A 19,076-nucleotide genomic window follows, 5' to 3' on the forward strand; every position below is an offset into this window, starting at 1 on the left:
ACTGATGAATTTGTAATAATGTAAATCCACATTTTATTTGCTTTTCCTGCTGCCAGTGGACATCAGCAGAGTTGTGGATTTCTAAGGTCAGACTACAGACTGTGTGGGTCAAAACATGAGACCTATTCAATTATATTTCTTTTGAGGTCTCCTTAAACCTGATGAACATGTTTGGTGCTGACAACATGACATCATTGTCTGCTGTTTGACATGACGGTGATCACACTATAATGTCTGTAGACAGTACAGCTGTTTGGCTCCCGTCAACAGGTTCACACTATAAACCTGTCCTGGGACCTGGAAAGCAACTACCCAGAGTTACAGATACTCATCTCCAAAGTAGAGAGGTATGTGTCTGCTGCAGCCTGGTGAAATGTGGGGATCCCCTTTTCCTTTCCCAGTTACAGGAGTCCTCATGAACCCTGAGGGAACCAAAATGTCACACCGGATTTTCTCTCAGTGCAAATAATGCTCCTCATCAGAGTCTCCCTGAGTAAACATTTCAATCAACTCAATCAACTTTTTTCTTATATAGCGCCAAATCACAACAAACAGTTGCCCCAAGGCGCTCCATATTGCAAGGCAAGGCCATACAATAACCATGAAAAACCCCAACGGTCAAAACGACCCCCTATGAGCAAGCACTTGGCCACAGTGGGAAGGAAAAACTCCCTTTTAACAGGAAGAAACCTCCAGCAGAACCAGGCTCAGGGAGGGGCAGTCTTCTGCTGAGACTGGTTGGGGCTGAGGGAAAGAACCAGGAAAAAGACATGCCGAGAAGGGGGGCAGAGATCGATCACTAATGATTAAATGCAGAGTGATGCATACGGAGCAAAAAAAGAAAGAAACAGTGCATCATGGGAACCCCCCACAGTCTACGTCTAAAGCAACATAACCAAGGGATGGTCCAGGGTCACCCGATCCAGCCCTAACTATAAGCCTTAGCGAAAAGGAAAGTTTTAAGCCTAATCTTAAAAGTAGAGAGGGTATCTGTCTCCCTGATCTGAATTGGGAGCTGGTTCCACAGGAGAGGAGCCTGAAAGCTGAAGGCTCTGCCTCCCATTCTACTCTTACAAACCCTAGGAACCACAAGTAAGCCCGCAGTCTGAGAGCGAAGCGCTCTAATGGGGTAATATGGTACTACGAGGTCCCTAAGATAAGATGGGACCTGATTATTCAAAACCTTATAAGTAAGAAGAAGAATTTTAAATTCTATTCTAGAATTAACAGGAAGCCAATGAAGAGAGGCCAACACGGGTGAGATATGCTCTCTCCTGCTAGTCCCCGTCAGTACTCTAGCTGCAGCATTCTGAACCAACTGAAGGCTTTTTAGGGAACTTTTAGGACAACCTGATAATAATGAATTACAATAGTCCAGCCTAGAGGAAATAAATGCATGAATTAGTTTTTCAGCATCACTCTGAGACAAGACCTTTCTGATTTTAGAAATATTGCGTAAATGCAAAAAGGCAGTCCTACATATTTGTTTAATATGCGCTTTGAATGACATATCCTGATCAAAAATAACTCCAAGATTTCTCACAGTATTACTAGAGATCAGGGAAATGCCATCCAGAGTAACGATCTGGTTAGACACCATGCTTCTAAGATTTGTGGGGCCAAGTACAATAACTTCAGTTTTATCTGAGTTTAAAAGCAGGAAATTAGAGGTCATCCATGTCTTTATGTCTGTAAGACAATCCTGCAGTTTAGCTAATTGGTGTGTATCCTCTGGCTTCATGGATAGATAAAGCTGGGTATCATCTGCGTAACAATGAAAATTTAAGCAATACCGTCTAATAATACTGCCCAAGGGAAGCATGTATAAAGTGAATAAAATTGGTCCTAGCACAGAACCTTGTGGAACTCCATAATTAACTTTAGTCTGTGAAGAAGATTCCCCATTTACATGAACAGACTGTAATCTATTAGACAAATATGATTCAAACCACCGCAGCGCAATGCCTTTAATACCTATGACATGCTCTAATCTCTGTAATAAAATTTTATGGTCAACAGTATCAAAAGCAGCACTGAGGTCCAACAGAACAAGCACAGAGATAAGTCCACTGTCCGAAGCCATAAGAAGATCATTTGTAACCTTCACTAATGCTGTTTCTGTACTATGATGAATTCTAAAACCTGACTGAAACTCTTCAAATAGACCATTCCTCTGCAGGTGATCAGTTAGCTGTTTTACAACTACCCTCTCAAGAATCTTTGAGAGAAAAGGAAGGTTGGAGATTGGCCTATAATTAGCTAAGATAGCTGGGTCAAGTGATGGCTTTTTTTAAGTAATGGTTTAATTACTGCCACCTTAAAGGCCTGTGGTACATAACCAACTAACAAAGATAGATTGATCATATTTAAGATTGAAGCATTAAATAATGGTAGGACTTCCTTGAGCAGCCTGGCAGGAATGGGGTCTAATAAGCATGTTGATGGTTTGGATGAAGTAACTAATGAAAATAACTCAGGCAGAACAATCGGAGAGAAAGAGTCTAACCAAATACCGGCATCACTGAAAGCAGCCAAAGATAACGATACATCTTTGGGATGGTTATGAGTAATTTTTTCTCTAATAGTCAAAATTTTGTTAGCAAAGAAAGTCATGAAGTCATCACTAGTTAAAGTTAATGGAATACTCAGCTCAATAGAGCTCTGACTCTTTGTCAGCCTGGCTACAGTGCTGAAAAGAAACCTGGGGTTGTTCTTATTTTCTTCAATTAGTGATGAGTAGAAAGATGTCCTAGCTTCACGGAGGGCTTTCTTATAGAGCAACAAACTCTTTTTCCAGGCTAAGTGAAGATCTTCTAAATTAGTGAGACGCCATTTCCTCTCCAACTTACGGGTTATCTGCTTTAAGCTACGAGTTTGTGAGTTATACCACGGAGTCAGACACTTCTGATTTAAAGCTCTCTTTTTCAGAGGAGCTACAGCATCCAAAGTTGTCTTCAATGAGGATGTAAAACTATTGACGAGATACTCTAGCTCCCTTACAGAGTTTAGGTAGCTACTCTGCTCTGTGTTGGTATATGACATTAGAGAACATAAAGAAGGAATCATATCCTTAAACCTAGTTACAGCGCTTTCTGAAAGACTTCTAGTGTAATGAAACTTATTCCCCACTGCAGGGTGGTCCATCAGGGTAAATGTAAATGTTATTAAAAAATGATCAGACAGAAGGGAGTTTTCAGGGAATACTGTTAAGTCTTCTATTTCCATACCATAAGTCAGAACAAGATCTAAAATATGATTAAAGTGGTGGGTGGACTCATTTACTTTTTGAGCAAAGCCGATAGAGTCTAATAATAGATTAAATGCAGTGTTGAGGCTGTCATTCTCAGCATCTGTGTGGATGTTAAAATCGCCCACTATAATTATCTTATCTGAGCTAAGCACTAAGTCAGACAAAAGGTCTGAAAATTCACAGAGAAACTCACAGTAACGACCAGGTGGACGATAGATAATAACAAATAAAACTGGTTTTTGGGACTTCCAATTTGGATGGACAAGACTAAGAGACAAGCTTTCAAATGAATTAAAGCTCTGTCTAGGTTTTTGATTAATTAATAAGCTGGAATGGAAGATTGCTGCTAATCCTCCGCCTTGGCCCGTGCTACGAGCATTCTGACAGTTAGTGTGACTCGGGGGTGTTGACTCATTTAAACTAACATATTCATCCTGCTGTAACCAAGTTTCTGTTAGGCAGAATAAATCAATACGTTGATCAATTATTATATCATTTACCAACAGGGACTTAGAAGAAAGAGACCTAATGTTTAATAGACCACATTTAACTGTTTTAGTCTGTGGTGCAGTTGAAGGTGCTATATTATTTTTTCTTGTGGAATTTTTATGCTTAAATAGATTTGACACAAAATGTTTTAATTTGTAATAAACGAATGAGGGGGAAAACCACATCATTTACAAGATAAATTTTTTTTTCATATAAATGATGCTGTTCCAGATTTAAAAGACATAAAATTTCAGGTTTCTTTTTGTCATTTCTATTCCTGTTTCTTGTTTTTATTTTTTGCTCCATGAACCAGTTTGAAGCTCTGCTATCTGGTGAATGATCTGTTTAACAAAGCAAGACAGAACATTTTGTTCAAGGAGGTTGTTAGTGGATGAACTGCCTTTGTTCATGTGGAGTGAATTCCATTCAGTCTCGTCACGTCGTCTGGAAAAACCACCTGCATGATGCTGCTAATCAACACTACATCAGAACATACTGTACCTGGTCAGTCCCGGCATCATGGGTGGGCCTTAGGGTGCCTGACCACTCTCGGAGGCAGTTGGGCCCTCCATGGATGGACGAGTCTGTCAGTCAACCGCCTACCATAAAACAAAACAAAACAAAAACAAAAAAAATCACAGTTGTCTATGATTACAATCAATCTGTACAAATTTCCAGTGTAGATTAGTTATAATAATATTGATTCATGCAGGCAAAGCTTTTGTAATTCAGATTCTTGGTGCTGTCAGGGGATTTCTTAGTTTCCAGAGAAGAATCCATCACATCCCCTTCAAAATACAAGTTACCCTTCAATGGAAGACTGTAGGAAAGTGGATCCAGTGGAGTACAGAAAGAAAACTACTTCTTTTCTGATATTTCCACATTTTTTATTCACGTGAGTGCCAAAAAATTACTGTGTTAAAAAATACAACATATGGCTTGTTTCTCAGATTAAGTCAACAAGCTTTTTGAAAATTCAGACTGATGCTCAATCGGATGTAAACCAGTAATAACTATTTTATCATGTGGGTCATCTGTTGAGCAAAAAGAACATTTTGTTCATGAGGGCTGGAGGGCAGAGTCACAGCATGTGAATTTCAGATCAAGCACACAATCAAAACTACATCGGAACATTCCGCACTGTGCTGCACCTGCTGCAAAAATGACATTTCAAAACAAAAGCCACCACACATGAACTGCACAAGTTTTGTACATTATAAAATACATCTCAACAACTAGAAATTCTTCAAATAATGCTCAGACCCTCTACAATCAACACCAGGATGCTACCAATCTCATAACATCATGAAATCATGATACAACATCATGATACTTATAAGAAAAGACCAAACTGTGAAGCCCTGTTCTCATATTCATGTCTGTGCATCCTGGATGTTCACCATCTGTTCCGATTATAAATGCATTATGTAGAATGAACTGAAAGTTAAATATAGTCATGAAGGACTATTTCAAAAAAACATTTTATGTGTCAAAACCACTTTTGATTGAAACTCGTTTCCAGTATGGCTGAACAGATTTAATCTGTAAAACAATCTGTACATGTCAGAGAAGATTCCATTTCATGATATCACGGGTACTTCAGCAAAATGTAACTTGTCTTTCTCCCTTTGCCCCTCCCCATTCAGTGTTTGGCTTCTCTGTGCACGTGTGCTGAAGTCTTTATATTCAGCCAACAGTCACACTTCTGTCAGAACTGAACAAAGATACAGAGAGAACACATTTTTCAACACCTGAAGAAAATTAATCTTCTTCGTCAGGATGGTGAAGCAGAGAGACAATAACAGGAACTCTGGTGAGATGATGTCTTCACTCTAGACTGAACGTTTGATAGGATCCCTTTAAAAATCATTTGTCAGCTTAAACTTAGGTTGATGATCAACATTTACTAATTAATGAAAAATAAAGCAAAGATATAAATAATAATTCAAAATATCAGATGAGTATTTAATAGAATTTTTAAAAGCACAGAAGAAAGTTTTTGTTCTTTTGTCAACCTGACTAACAGCAGCACAGTTTATTATTTGCAGCATTGAAATAAAGAAAGAGATTTAATACTTTCAGGTTTTATGTTGGATGGGTTGATGTGATCTGCCTGACTGGGATGAAAAAATAAACTGAGTTCAGGAAATGTGTCCTGAAGAATCAGTCTGCATCACTAACTAAACAATGTTTTTATTCCCCCTTTCTGTGTTTTTGTCCAGTGAGCACACACAGGTGTGGAGTGTCCTGTTTAGGTCCTCTGTCCTTCCACACTCAGGCTGTAGGGGACATGATCCGCCTCAGCATGGGGGGTCGATTCGCAGAGAGAAGTAATGAGAACTTCAAGGACGGTCTGGTGTTCAGCAGTCGCCCACTGAAGGTTCAGGAGAAGGTTCGTCTCAGAGTACAAAACGTTTTAGAAAACTGGAGTGGATCCCTGCGTGTGGGCTTCACCAACGTGCCTCCATCATCCAGAACTCTGCCTCTGCCCAACGTGGCCATTCCTAAACTCACCAACACCCCTGGGCACTGGGCCGCTCCCCTAAGTGCAGTCCACTGTGGGCCTGGTTCAGAACTGGAGTTCTGGGTCTCTGCTGGTGGTTCCTTGTACTTTGCAAGCACAAGAGCAGCCAGCAGGAGCTTCTGACAGGAGTGGACCTGAGCAAACCCCTGTGGGCCATGATCGATATCTACGGACAGACCTGCTCTGTTTTCTTACTGGGTAAGTTTGCTCTCGGAACCACATCTCACGTGGACGACGTCATTGGGACGATGTCATAACAAGATAAAATGTCACTGTTGTTCTTCACTGCAGGATCAGAGAAAAAGGAGATGTTTCACACCAGAAAGTCCTGTCCTGTGCCAGAATACCTCGCCCCGCCTGATGTTGACAAAGACAAGCACGTCCCATTACATGTCCAAGAACCTCCATCAGGTAAAATATGTCAAGAGTTCAGTTTCCATGTTTCACTTGAAGGTTTCAAACCAACAGTCTGTTGGTGAAATCAGCCGTTGTGTTCCAGGAACAGAAGTTGGCACATATTTGCTTCTCTGTGTGTGATGTAGGTTGTAATTGTCTCTCTTGTGTTTTTGGTGCAGACGCTGAAATGGACTGTGTGGTGTGCATGGCTGAAGAGGCCACAGTCACTCTGAACTGTGGTCACCAGTGTCTGTGTGTCCGCTGCGCCTCCAGAGTCATTCAGGAGTTTGGTACCTGCCCACTGTGTCGGCAGACGATCCAAAGTCCATCAGTGGGGGGGCGGTGTGTTCTCAACGTGTTCCACACAACAAGACACTGTCACACAGGCAGGTTGACCTCTTGAAGGACTGGAACAAAGACAGACTGAAGAAAACGTGTTGAAAAGTGACAAACTACTTGAACAAGTCCTGGTACGTTCCAGTGATTCAGGACACGCTGCAGTGTGGCTGCTTCCTGATTTGATCCAACCACGAACAACTGTCAGCTGTGTGTGTGTGTGTGTGTGTGTGTGTGTATGTGTGTGTTAAACTAGTTCAGATAAATGGAGAGTAATGCATCATTTTAATCCCATGGGTTTGTTTTATGATTCTGATTGTATTTAAAAACAAAGGACTTTCATGTCCCCACAGGGGGCCACAGCCCACACTTTTGGTAATAACTGTTAGTTTGGTTTGAGAAAAACCTCAGACGTTATGGCTGAAATTTAATCTTAAAGACTTTTGTAAAGATATTGTTTTATTTACGTGACAAATATGTAAAGATACAGCAAGATTGTAGCTTAAAACCAAACTTGTTTTGTTTTCTTTTTGTTTTGTTTTTTTGTTTTTTATACTTACTATACTTTTATATTAAATGGAGTTGTATGAAAATAAACTTTTCAGCAAACATCACACTGTTTTTTCTGTTTTCATTTCCGACTGTGCTTTTATATGTTAAGAAATAAACACAATAATGTTAATATGTGCTGCTTTTGCAGAAATGATGCTAAAAAACTTAATATTGATGATTTTTGTTGATGTACAAAATTAATTTGTCGGATATTTCAGACCAAAGTTTCCGTTCTGAATTTGTCTGTCTGTCCATCTGTGCAGCACGTCCACCCATCCGTCTGTCTGTGTCACTGCACGTCTTCCTGTATGTCTGTCCTGTTTATCTTACAGCTGATGCGTTTAATTGCGTAGCAAAGAACATTTTGTGATGAGGGTTGTACACTCTAAAAAAAAGGAACTGATATGTCAACGAGGAAAAAAATGATGTTCCAATTTACATAGATTTTTTAAAAGTAATTTCATCTTAGTTATTTCAACTCTCAACTGAGTTTATAGAACAGAATAAAGCCTTTATGTCACTGTACATACATACAATGAAATTTATCCTCTGCATTGAATCATCCTAATTACATTTAGACACAATCCAACCACTAGGAGCAGTGATTGAGCAGTGAATTTTTCCAGAAACTGTGAGAGACCTCCAGGTGGACACCATTCGGAAAATTCAGATGGCTTTCAGGGACGATTTTATGGGGATTACACAGATTAAGGAGTGCTCCAGCCGGTTTTTAAAGACTGCCCACAGCGGCTGAGAGCGCGGCGCACTCCGACCACCGATCAACAGGCTGAAACCCCGCTGAAACAACCAGATCATTTCCAACGTGAAGGCTTTGTTGATCCGGGACGTCGTCTGACTTCCACAAAATGGCAGAAGACGTGGACATCAGCACTTTTTCGGCAAATTCCACTCTTACAGGAGTTTTTTCAGTGGAAAGAGAAGCAGAGGGATGCGCCACGGAGCCCGATCATGGCGCGGCACAAAGCCACCTCTGTGTTGGTCTCACAGGATGGCTTTCCGATGGCTTTCAGATGGCTTCCGGTGGCTTTTCAGTCGTGTGACTATCTGAGAAATGTGGATGACCTGGACTTGCCAGAACATGTCCTGTGAGGCTTCATCACTGCGTTGCTCTTGCGCCATGCGGCTTCTCCGCACGTCTGTCTCAATGTGCGAAAAAGTGCTGATGTCCCATGTCTTCCGCCAATTTCTGTGGTAGTCAGACGACGTCCCGGATCAACACAGTGTTCAGTTTGGAAATGAACGGCACATTCCACTGTTATGTGGTATGAAAATAAACCTTTCAGCAAACATCACACTGTTTTTTTCTGTTTTCATTTCCGACTGTGCTTTCATATTGTTAAGAATATAAACACAATAATGTTAATATGTGCAGCTTTTGCACAAGATGATGCAAAAAACTTAATACTGATGATTTTTGTTGATGTACAAAATTAATTTGTTGGATATTTCAGACCAAAGTTTCCGTTCTGAATTTGTCTGTCTGTCCATCTGTGCAGCACGTCCACCCATCCATCTGTCTGTGTCACTGCACGTCTTCCTGTATGTCTGTCCTGTTTATCTTACAGCTGATGCGTTTAATTGCGTAGCAAAGAACATTTTGTTGATGAGGGTTGTACACTCTAAAAAAAAGGATCTGATATGTCAACGAGGAAAAATTGATGTAACATTTACATAGATTTTTTTAAAAGTAATTTCATCTAGTTATTTTCACTCTCAACTGAGTTTATAGAACAGAATAAAGCCTTTATTGTCACTGTACATACATACAATGAATTATCCTCGCATGAATCCATCCTAATTACATTTAGACACAATCCAACCACTAGGAGCAGTGACTTCAGCCCACAGTCGGCGCTCAGGGACCAACTCCAGATGTAGAGACGCTGCCTTGGTCAGGGGCAGAGAAAGGAGCAGACCTAAATAAACGTGTTTGATTGTGGAAAGAAACCAGAGCGCACAGAGGAAACCCACACAGACAACATGCAAACTCCACACAGAAAGGGTGGGAAGTGATCCCACAACCTTCTTGCTGTGAGGCACTAAGTTAATGCCAATAAACCTCTAATTCAGTTGAAATAAATTTAGTTACATTGAAATAACTTTAAAAAAAATCTATGCAAATTGTTACATCCCATTTTGTCATTGAGACAGCAGTTAATTTTTTACAGTGGAGGAAGACAAACTAAAATAATAAAATATTTACTCGCCAGGAACAAATTCCTTTCAGTTCTACTCATCAAAATTTGGAAAATCATGTGCATATGACGGAGACAATCAAAATCACACCAGAACATCCTGTACCTGTTCCACACAACAACAGGTGCACGTGCAACATCAACTTTCTTATTCCCTGGTTCTGAAAATAAAGGGTTTGTTAATAACTGATGAATTTGTAATAATGTAAATCCACATTGTTTTTGGTTTTCCTGCTGCCAGTGGACATCAGCAGAGTTGTGGATTTCTAAGGTCAGACTACAGACTGTGTGGGTCAAAACATGAGACCTATTCAAGTATATTTCTTTTGAGGTCTCCTTAAACCTGATGAACATGTTCAGTGCTGACAACATGACATCATTGTCTGCTGTTTGACATGACGGTGATCACACTATAATGTCTGTAGACAGTACAGCTGTTTGGCTCCCGTCAACATGTTCATGCAGTATTAACAACCACAGGTTGGGTCACGGCAGGTCAGGGGTCGTGCACTGGTGCTGTCCCCGTTCACACTATCATCCTGCCTGGGACCTGGATGGCAACTACCCAGAGTTAGCAGATACTCATCTCCAAAGTAGAGAGGTATGTGTCTGCTGCAGCCTGGTGAAATGTGGGGATCCCCTTTTCCTTTCCCAGTTACAGGAGTCCTCATGAACCCTGAGGGAGCCACATGCTGGATCACACCTGTCACGGAACCAAAATGTCACACCAAATTTTCTCTCAGTGCAAATGATGCTCCTCATCAGAGTCTCCCTGAGTAAACATTTGACACAAAATGTTTTAATTTGTAATAAATGAATTAGGGGGAAAACCACATCATTTACAAGATAGATTTTTTTTTCATATAAATGATGCTGTTCCAGATTTAAAAGACATAAAATTTCACATTTGTTTTTGTCGTTTCTATTCCCGTTTCTTGTTTTATTTTCGCTCATTGAACCAGTTTGAAGCTCTGCTATCTGGTGAATGATCTGTTTAACAAAGCAGGAGAGAACATTTTGTTCAAGGAGGTTGTTAGTTTGTTAGTGGACGAACTGCCTTTGTTCATGTGTGGTGAATTCCATTCAGTCTCGTCACGTTGTCTGGAAAAACCACCTGCATGATGCTGCTAATCAACACAACATCAGAACATACTGTACCTGGTCAGTCCCAGTGTCATGGGGGGCCTTAGGGTGCTCGGCCTGTTCTCAGAGCAGGTGGACACTGCCCTGGATGGACGAGTCTGTCAGTCATCCACCTACCATAAAACAAACAACAACAACCAAAAAACCTCGCAGGTGTCTATGATTAGACACCTCCCTCTCTAGCTGCCACCTTATCGTGGTGGGGGAGTTTGCATACCCGGATGATCCTAGGAGCTATGTTGTCGGGGGCTTTGTGCCCTGTAGGGTCTCCCAAGGCAAACAGGTCCTAGGTGACGGGTCAGACTAAGGGCAGTTTAGAACCTCCATGACCAGTAAAAAATCAAGAAACCGAGACGTCGCCCGGGTATGGCGGAGCCGGGGCCCCACCCTGGTGCCAGGTTTGGGGTTGGGCTTGCGCGCAAGCGCCTGTTGGTCGGGCCTTAGCCCATGGGGCCCGGCTGGGCTCAGCCCGATAAGAGCGACGTGGGCCCCCCCTCCTGTGGGTTCACCACCTGCAGAGGGGGGCCATGGGGGTCGGGTGCAGAGAGGATTGGGTGGCTGGTCGAGGGCGGGTTGTCAAGTGGCCCGGTCCGTGCTCACAGCCCCTGGCTGTTGGGACGTGGAATGTCACCTCGCTGGGGGGGAAGGAGCCTGAAGCTTGTGCGGGAGGTTGAGAGATACCGACTAGAGATAGTCGGGCTCACCTCCACTCACAGCTTGGGCTCTGGTACCCAACTTCTGGAAGGGGCTGGACGCTTCATTTTTCTGGCGTTTTCCACGGGGAGAGGCGGAGAGCTGGGGTCGCATTGCTTATTGCCTCCCCAGCTCAGTCGCCATGTGTTGGAGTTTACTCCAGTGAATGTGAGGGTCGCGTCCCTACGCCTTCGGCTCTGGGACAGGACTCTCACCGTTGTCTCAGCCTATGGGCCGCGAGCGGCAGTGCAGAGTACCCGGCCTTCTTGGAGTCACTGGGAGGGGTACTAGATAGCGCTCCGACTGGAGACTCCATTGTTCTCCTGGGGGATTTCAATGCCCACGTGGGCGGTGACAGTGAGACCTGGAGGGGGGTGATTGGGAAGCACGGCCTCCCGATCTGAACCTGAGTGGTGTTCAGTTGTTGGACTTCTGTGCTAGTCACAGTCTGTCCATCACGAACACCGTGTTCAAGTACAAGGGGTGTCCTTAAGTGCATGTGGCACCAGAACACCCTGAGCCGGAGGTCAATGATCGACTTTGTAGTCGTATCATCTGACCTTCGGCCATGTGTCTCGGACACTGGAGTGAAGAGAGGGGCAGAGCTGTCGATCCGATCACCACCTGGTGGTGAGTTGGATCCACTGGGAGTGGAGGAAGCCGGTCAGACCTGGCAGGCCCAAACGTATCGTGAGGGTCTGCTGGGAATGACTGGCGGAACCCTCTGTCAGCGAGGTCTTCACTCCCACATCCGGGAGAGCCTTCTCCCAGATGCCGGGGGAGGTGGAGACATGGAGTCCGAGTGGACCATGTTCTCCACCTCCATGTTGATGCGGCCGCTCGTAGCTGTGGTCACAAGGTCTCTGGTGCCTGTCGCGGCGGCAATCCCCGAGCCCAGTGGTGGATGCTGGAAGTAAGGGATGCAGTCAAGCTGAAGAAGGAGTCCTACTTATCTTTGTTGGTAGGTGGGACACGGAGGCAGCTGACAGGTACCGGCAGGCCAAGCGTTGCCGCAGCCCGTGCCGTCGTAGAGGCAAAAACTCGGGTCTGGGAGGAGTTCAGGGAGGCCATGGAGGAGGACTATCGGTCGGCCTCGAAGAGATTCTGGCAAACCGTCCGGCACCTCAGGAGGCGGAAGCAGCTCTCCACCAGCACTGTTTACGGTGCGGGTGGGGAGCTGTTTACCCTGACTGGGGATGTTGTCGGGCGGTGGAAGGAATACTTCGAGGATCTCCTCAATCCCATCTTCACGTCTTCCGAAGAGGAAGCAGAGACTGGGGACCCAGAGGCGGACTCATCCATTACTCAGGCCGAAGTCACGGAGGTGGTTAGAAGCTCCTCGGTGGCAAGGCTCCTGGGATGGATGAAATCTGTCCTGAGTACCTTAAGTCTCTGGATGTTGTGGGACTGTCTTGGTTGACAATGCCTCTGCAACATCGCGTGGGCGATCGGGGACAGTGCCTCTGGATTGGCAGACCGGGGTGGTGGTCCCTCTGTTTAAGAAGGGGGACCAGAGGGTGTGGTGAGGTCTATTCCAGAGTACTGGAGAGGAGAATTCGGCCGATGGTCGATCCTCGGATTCAGATTCAGATTCAGATTCAGAAAACTTTATTGATCCCAGAGGGCAATTCGTTTGCAGCATTCCAGAACAGTTCTGCATACACACAACATACTACCATCCATTTCATTACAAGTGGAACTCTGGTGGAACAATAAAAGTTATACGACATTTAAAAAAACCAGTCCCCTTAAGTTCATCAATTTAATAGCAGAGGCACAAAGGAATTTGAGAAACGATTAGTTTTCCGAGCTGGAGCATAAAAACGATACCCTGAAGGCATCAAGATGAATTCTGGAGTCAAAGGATGGAGCGGCTGAGCCAGGAGACACTTTGCTTTACTCAGCACCTGTTGCTCCCACAGCGACTGCAAGTCTCTCAATTTAACGCCTGTGATTTTAGAACAGGTTTTGACAATGCCCTGCAGTTTGTTTTTGTCCTTCACAGACAGGGATTGAAACCAGCAGATAAAAGAAAACATCAGTAAACTTTCAATAAAAGAACAATAAAAATTGGTTAAAATAGTTTTACTCACATTAAAAGAGTTCAGCTTCCTCAGAAGGTAAGTTCTTTGCTGCCCTTTTTTAACATGCTATCAGTGTTCAGGTCAAACTTCAATTTATCATCAATCACAGTGCCCAGGTACTTGTAGCTACTGACAATCTCTACATTTTCCCGCTAATGACACTAACACTGTGAGGTGAAGCACGTCTAAAATCATCACCATGTCTTTAGTTTTTAAAACATTCAGATCAAGGTAATTGTCCTCGCACCACTGACAAACTGCCCCAGAACAGGACCATGATCCACCTCATCTCCTGACAATAATGAGACCAGGACTGTGTCGTCTGAAAATTTAATCAGAAATCTGTTCTCCTCAGAAGACCTGCAGCTGTTTGTGTACAGAATAAAGAGAGAGAGGAGACAGGACACAGCCCTGAGGAGACCCGGTGTTAGAGATGGTGGGAGGAGACAAGCAACCATTAACCAAAACACGCTGGACCCGATCAGTGATTCAGAAGGAGCAGTGTGGTTTTGTCCTGGTCGCGGCACACTGGACCAGCTCTACACGCTCCATCGGGTGCTCGAGGGTTCATGGGAGTTCGCCCAACCAGTCCACATGTGTTTTGTGGATCTGGGAAGGCGTTCGACCGTGTCCCTCGGGGCACCCTGTGGAGGGGTGCTCCGGGAGTACGGGGTCTGGGGTCCTTTGCTAAGGGCTATCCGGTCCCTGTACGACCACAGCAGGAGCTTGGTTTGCATTACCGGTAGTAAGTCAAACCTGTTTCCAGTGCACGTTGGCCTCCACCAGGGCTGCCCTTTGTCACCGGTTCTGTTCATTATTTTTATGGACAGATTTTCTAGGCGCGGCCAGGGTGTGGAGGGGGTCTGGTTTGGGAACCACAGAATCTCGTCTCTGCTGTTTGCGGACGATGTGGTTCTGTTGGCTTCATCAAATCAGGACCTTCAGCATGCACTGGGGCGGTTTGCAGCCGAGTGTGAAGCATCCGGCATGAAAATCAGCACCTCCAAATCCGAGGCCATGGTTCTCGACCGGAAAAAGGTGCTTTGCCCTCTTCAGGTCGGTGGAGTGTCCTTGCCTCAAGTGGAGGAGTTTAAGTATCTCGGGGTCTTGTTCGCGAGTGAGGGACGGGTGGAGTGTGAGATCGATAGACGGATCGGTACAGCATCTGCAGTGATGCGGTCGCTGTATCGGACCGTCGTGGTGAAGAGAGAGCTGAGTAGGGGGGCAAAGTTCTCGATTTACCGATCGATCTACGTTTCCGATCCTCACCTATGGTCATGAGATTTGGCTCATGACCGAAAGAACGAGATCGCGAGTACAAGCGGCCGAGATGAGTTTCCTCCGCAGGGTGGCTGGGCACTCCCTTAGAGATAGGGTGAGGAGCTCGGTCACTCGGGAGGAGCTCGGAGTCGAGCCGCTGCTCCTCCACATCGAAAGGAGTCAGTTGAGGTGGCTCGGGAATCTCTTCCGGATGTCCCCTGGACGCCTCGCTGGAGAGGTGTAGGGCATGTCACATTGGGAGGAGGCCCCGGGAAAGACCCAGGACACGCTGGAGGGACTACATCTCTCGGTTGGCTTGGCAACACCTTGGGGTTCCCCCGGAGGAGCTGGGGGAGGTGTGTGTGGATCGGGAGGTCTGGGCGGCTTTGCTTGAGCTGCTGCCCCCGCAACTCGACTCCGGATAAAGCGGAAGAAAATGGATGGATGGATGGATGGATGTGTGTATGATTACAATCAATCTGTACAAATTTCCAGTGTAGATTAGTTATAATAATATTGATTCACACAGGCAAACCTTTTGTAATTCAGGCTCCTCATGCTGTCAGGGGATTTCTTAGTTTCCAGAGAAGAATCCATCCCATCCCCTTCAAAATACAAGTTGCCCTTCAATGAAAGACTGCAGGAAAGTGGATCCAGTGGAGTACAGAAAGAAAACTACTTCTTTTCTGATATTTCCACATTTTTTATTCACGTGAGTGCCAAAAAATTACTGTTTTTTAAAAATACAACATATGACTTGTTTCTCAGATTAAGTCAACAAGCTTTTTGAAATTAGCCAATAACTATTTTATCAAGTGGGTATGTTGAGCAAAAAGAACATTTTGTTCATGAGGGCTGGAGGGCGGAGTCACAGCATGTGAATATCTGATCAAGCACACAATCAAAACTACATCGGAACATTCCGCACTGCGCTGCGCCTGCTGCAAAAATGATATTTCAAAACAAAAGCTCCCACACATGAACTGCACAAGTTTTGTTCAATAATTATAAAATACATCTCAATAACTAGAAACTCTTCAAATAATGCTCAGACCCTCTATGATCAACACCAGGATGCTGCCAATCTCATAACATCATGAAATCATGATACAACATCATGAAACTTAAAAGAAAAGACCAAACTGTGAAGACCTGTTCTCATATTCATGTCTGTGCATCCTGGATGTTCACCATCTGTTCCGATTATAAATGCATTATGTAGAATGAACTGAAAGTTAAATATAGTCATCAAGGACTATTTCCATAAAAAAAAAAATTATGTGTCAGAACCACTTTCGATTCATACTCTTTTCCAGTATGACTGAACAGATTTAATCTGTAAAACAATCTGTACATGTCAAAGAAGATTCCATTTCATGATATCACGGGTACTTCAGCAAAATGTAACTTGTCCCACCCCCTTCACTGTTTGTCTTCTCTGTGCGCATGTGTGCTGAAGTCTTTATATTCAGCCAACAGTCACAGTTCTGATACAGAGAGAACACATTTTTCGACACCTGAAGAAAATTAATCTTCTTCGTCAGGATGGTGAAGCAGAGAGACAAACAGGAACTCTGGTGAGACGATGTCTTCATAAATAAAGCTGAGCTATAAATAATAATTAAAAATATCAGATGAGTATTTAATAGAATTTCATAAAGACAGAAGAAAGTTTTGTTCTTTTTTCAACCTGACTAACAGCAGCACAGCTTATTGCATTGAAATAAAGAAGAAGATTTAATACTTTCAGGTTTTATGTTGGATGGGTTGATGTGATCTGCCTGACTGGGATAAGTTCAGGAAATGTGTCCTGAAGAATCAGTCTGCATCACTAACTAAACAATGTTTTTATTCCCCCTTTCTGTGTTTTTGTCCAGTGAGCACACACAGGTGTGGAGTGTCCTGTTTAGGTCCTCTGTCCTTCCACACTCAGGCTGTAGGGGACATGATCCGCCTCAGCATGGGGGGTCGATTCGCAGAGAGAAGTAACGAGAACTTCAAGGACGGTCTGGTGTTCAGCAGTCGCCCACTGAAGGTTCAGGAGAAGGTTCGTCTCAGAGTACAAAACGTTTTAGAAAACTGGAGTGGATCCCTGCGTGTGGGCTTCACCAACGTGCCTCCAACATCCAGAACTCTGCCTCTGCCCAACATGGCCATTCCTAAACTCACCAACACCCCTGGGCACTGGGCCGCTCCCCTAAGTGCAGTCCACTGTGGGCCTGGTTCAGAACTGGAGTTCTGGGTCTCTGCTGGTGGTTCCTTGTACTTCACAAGCAACAAGAGCAGCCAGCAGGAGCTTCTGACAGGAGTGGACCTGAGCAAACCCCTGTGGGCCATGATCGATATCTACGGACAGACCTGCTCTGTTTCTTACTGGGTAAGTTTGCTCTCGGAACCACATCTCACGTGGACAACGTCATTTGAACGATGTCATAACAAGATAAAATGTCACTGTTGTTCTTCACTGCAGGATCAGAGAAAAAGGAGATGTTCACACCAGAAAGTCCTGTCCTGTGCCAGAATACCTCGCCCCGCCTGATGTTGACAAAGACAAGCACGTCCCATTACATGTCCAAGAACCTCCATCAGGTAAAATATGTCAAGAGTTCAGTTTCCATGTTTCACTTGAAGGTTTCAAACCAACAGTCTGTTGGTGAAATCAGCCGTTGTGTTCCAGGAACAGAAGTTGGCACATATTTGCTTCTCTGTGTGTGATGTAGGTTGTAATTGTCTCTCTTGTGTTTTTGGTGCAGACGCTGAAATGGACTGTGTGGTGTGCATGGCTGAAGAGGCCACAGTCACTCTGAACTGTGGTCACCAGTGTCTGTGTGTCCGCTGCGCCTCCAGAGTCATTCAGGAGTTTGGTACCTGCCCACTGTGTCGGCAGACGATCCAAAGTCCATCAGTGGGGGGGGTGGTGTGTTCTCAACGTGTTCCACACAACAAGACACTGTCACACAGTGCAGGTGACCTCTTGAAGGACTGGAACAAAGACAGACTGAAGAAAACGTGTTGAAAAGTGACAAACTACTTTGAACAAGTCCTGGTACGTTCCAGTGATTCAGGACACGCTGCAGTGTGGCTGCTTCCTGATTTGATCCAACCAGGAACAACTGTCAGCTGTGTGTGTGTGTGTGTGTGTGTGTATGTATTTTGAGTTCAGATAAATACAGAATAATGCATCATTTAAATCCCATGGGTTTGTTTTATGACTTCTGACTTTAAAAACAAATATATTTTATTTGTAATTTTATTGCAAAAATGTCAATCAAAGACATTTTTATTGATTTTATCTCATGGCCCACCAGCAGTACCTTCATGTCCCCACAGGGGGCCATGGCCCACACTTTGGGAATAACTGCTACATAAGTTTGGTATGAGAAAAACCTCAGACGTTATGGCTGATATTTAATATTAAAGTCTTTTGTGAAGATAATGTTTTACTTACCTTGCAAATATGTAAAAAAAACTGTACAGCAAGTTTTAACTTAATACTTGTTTTCTCTATATGTTTTTATACTTGCTATACTTTTATATTAAATGGGTTGGTATGAAAATAAACTTTTCATCAAACAACACACTAGTTTTTTTCTGTTTTAATTCCCCACTGTACTTTCATAGTGTTCAGAATAGTAGTAAGTCCCTTCGGCTGCTCCCTTGTTTGCACTTGGGGTCGCCACAGCAAATCCAAGGTGGATCTGCATGTTGAATTGGCACAAGGTGTACGCCGGATGCCCCTGACGCAACTCCATGTAATGTGGAGTTGTAGTTAATATGTGCAACATGTGGGAAAATTCATACAGATTATATTTGTTGATGTACACAATGAGTTTATATATATATATATATATATATATATATATATATAAAACTCTCATAACTGTCATCCTCCAACAGTGGTCAATGGTCATAATGACGTTGGCTGCTATTACTCTCATCCAGTCTTTGCTTTTCAATTGTTTTTTCTGCATAGTTTAGCAAAATGTCAGACAAGTTAATCTGCAATAAAGCTGTTGTTTTACATGTTGCATTCTTACCAGGTACAGTATGTTCTATGCAGGTGGCTTTTCCAGACAAAGTGACATGACTGAAATGGAATTCACTACACCTGCACAAGGCAGTTGTCCACTAAC

General features: G+C 43.8%; 1 protein-coding gene and 1 pseudogene across 1 annotated transcript; both read left to right on the forward strand.

The window, feature by feature from the left end:
• The first annotated feature begins 5,411 nt into the window (after positions 1-5,411).
• On the forward strand, positions 5,412-7,070 carry LOC117510279 (annotated as a pseudogene).
• Positions 7,071-16,436: 9,366 nt separating this feature from the next.
• Positions 16,437-18,521, forward strand: LOC117509936 (E3 ubiquitin-protein ligase NEURL3-like). Its single transcript, XM_034169549.1, has 4 exons — positions 16,437-16,520; positions 16,821-17,271; positions 17,414-17,532; positions 17,697-18,521. The coding sequence occupies exons 2-4, from the start codon at positions 16,889-16,891 to the stop codon at positions 17,957-17,959; spliced, it is 765 nt and encodes a 254-aa protein (XP_034025440.1). The 5' UTR covers positions 16,437-16,520; positions 16,821-16,888; the 3' UTR covers positions 17,960-18,521.
• The last annotated feature ends 555 nt before the right edge of the window (positions 18,522-19,076 follow it).

The sequence above is a fragment of the Thalassophryne amazonica genome, chromosome 5 (assembly GCF_902500255.1).
Source record: "Thalassophryne amazonica chromosome 5, fThaAma1.1, whole genome shotgun sequence".
Classification (NCBI taxonomy): Eukaryota; Metazoa; Chordata; class Actinopteri; order Batrachoidiformes; family Batrachoididae; genus Thalassophryne; species Thalassophryne amazonica.

Coding starts and splice junctions, on each gene's coding strand:
- LOC117509936 (XM_034169549.1), top strand. CDS start 16,889: ATGATCCGCCTCAGCATGGGGGGTCGATTCGCAGAGAGAAGTAACGAG. Junction 17,272..17,413: donor GTGGACCTGAGCAAACCCCT/GTGGGCCATGAT, acceptor TCTTCACTGCAG/GATCAGAGAAAAAGGAGATG. Junction 17,533..17,696: donor TGTCCAAGAACCTCCATCAG/GTAAAATATGTC, acceptor TTTTTGGTGCAG/ACGCTGAAATGGACTGTGTG.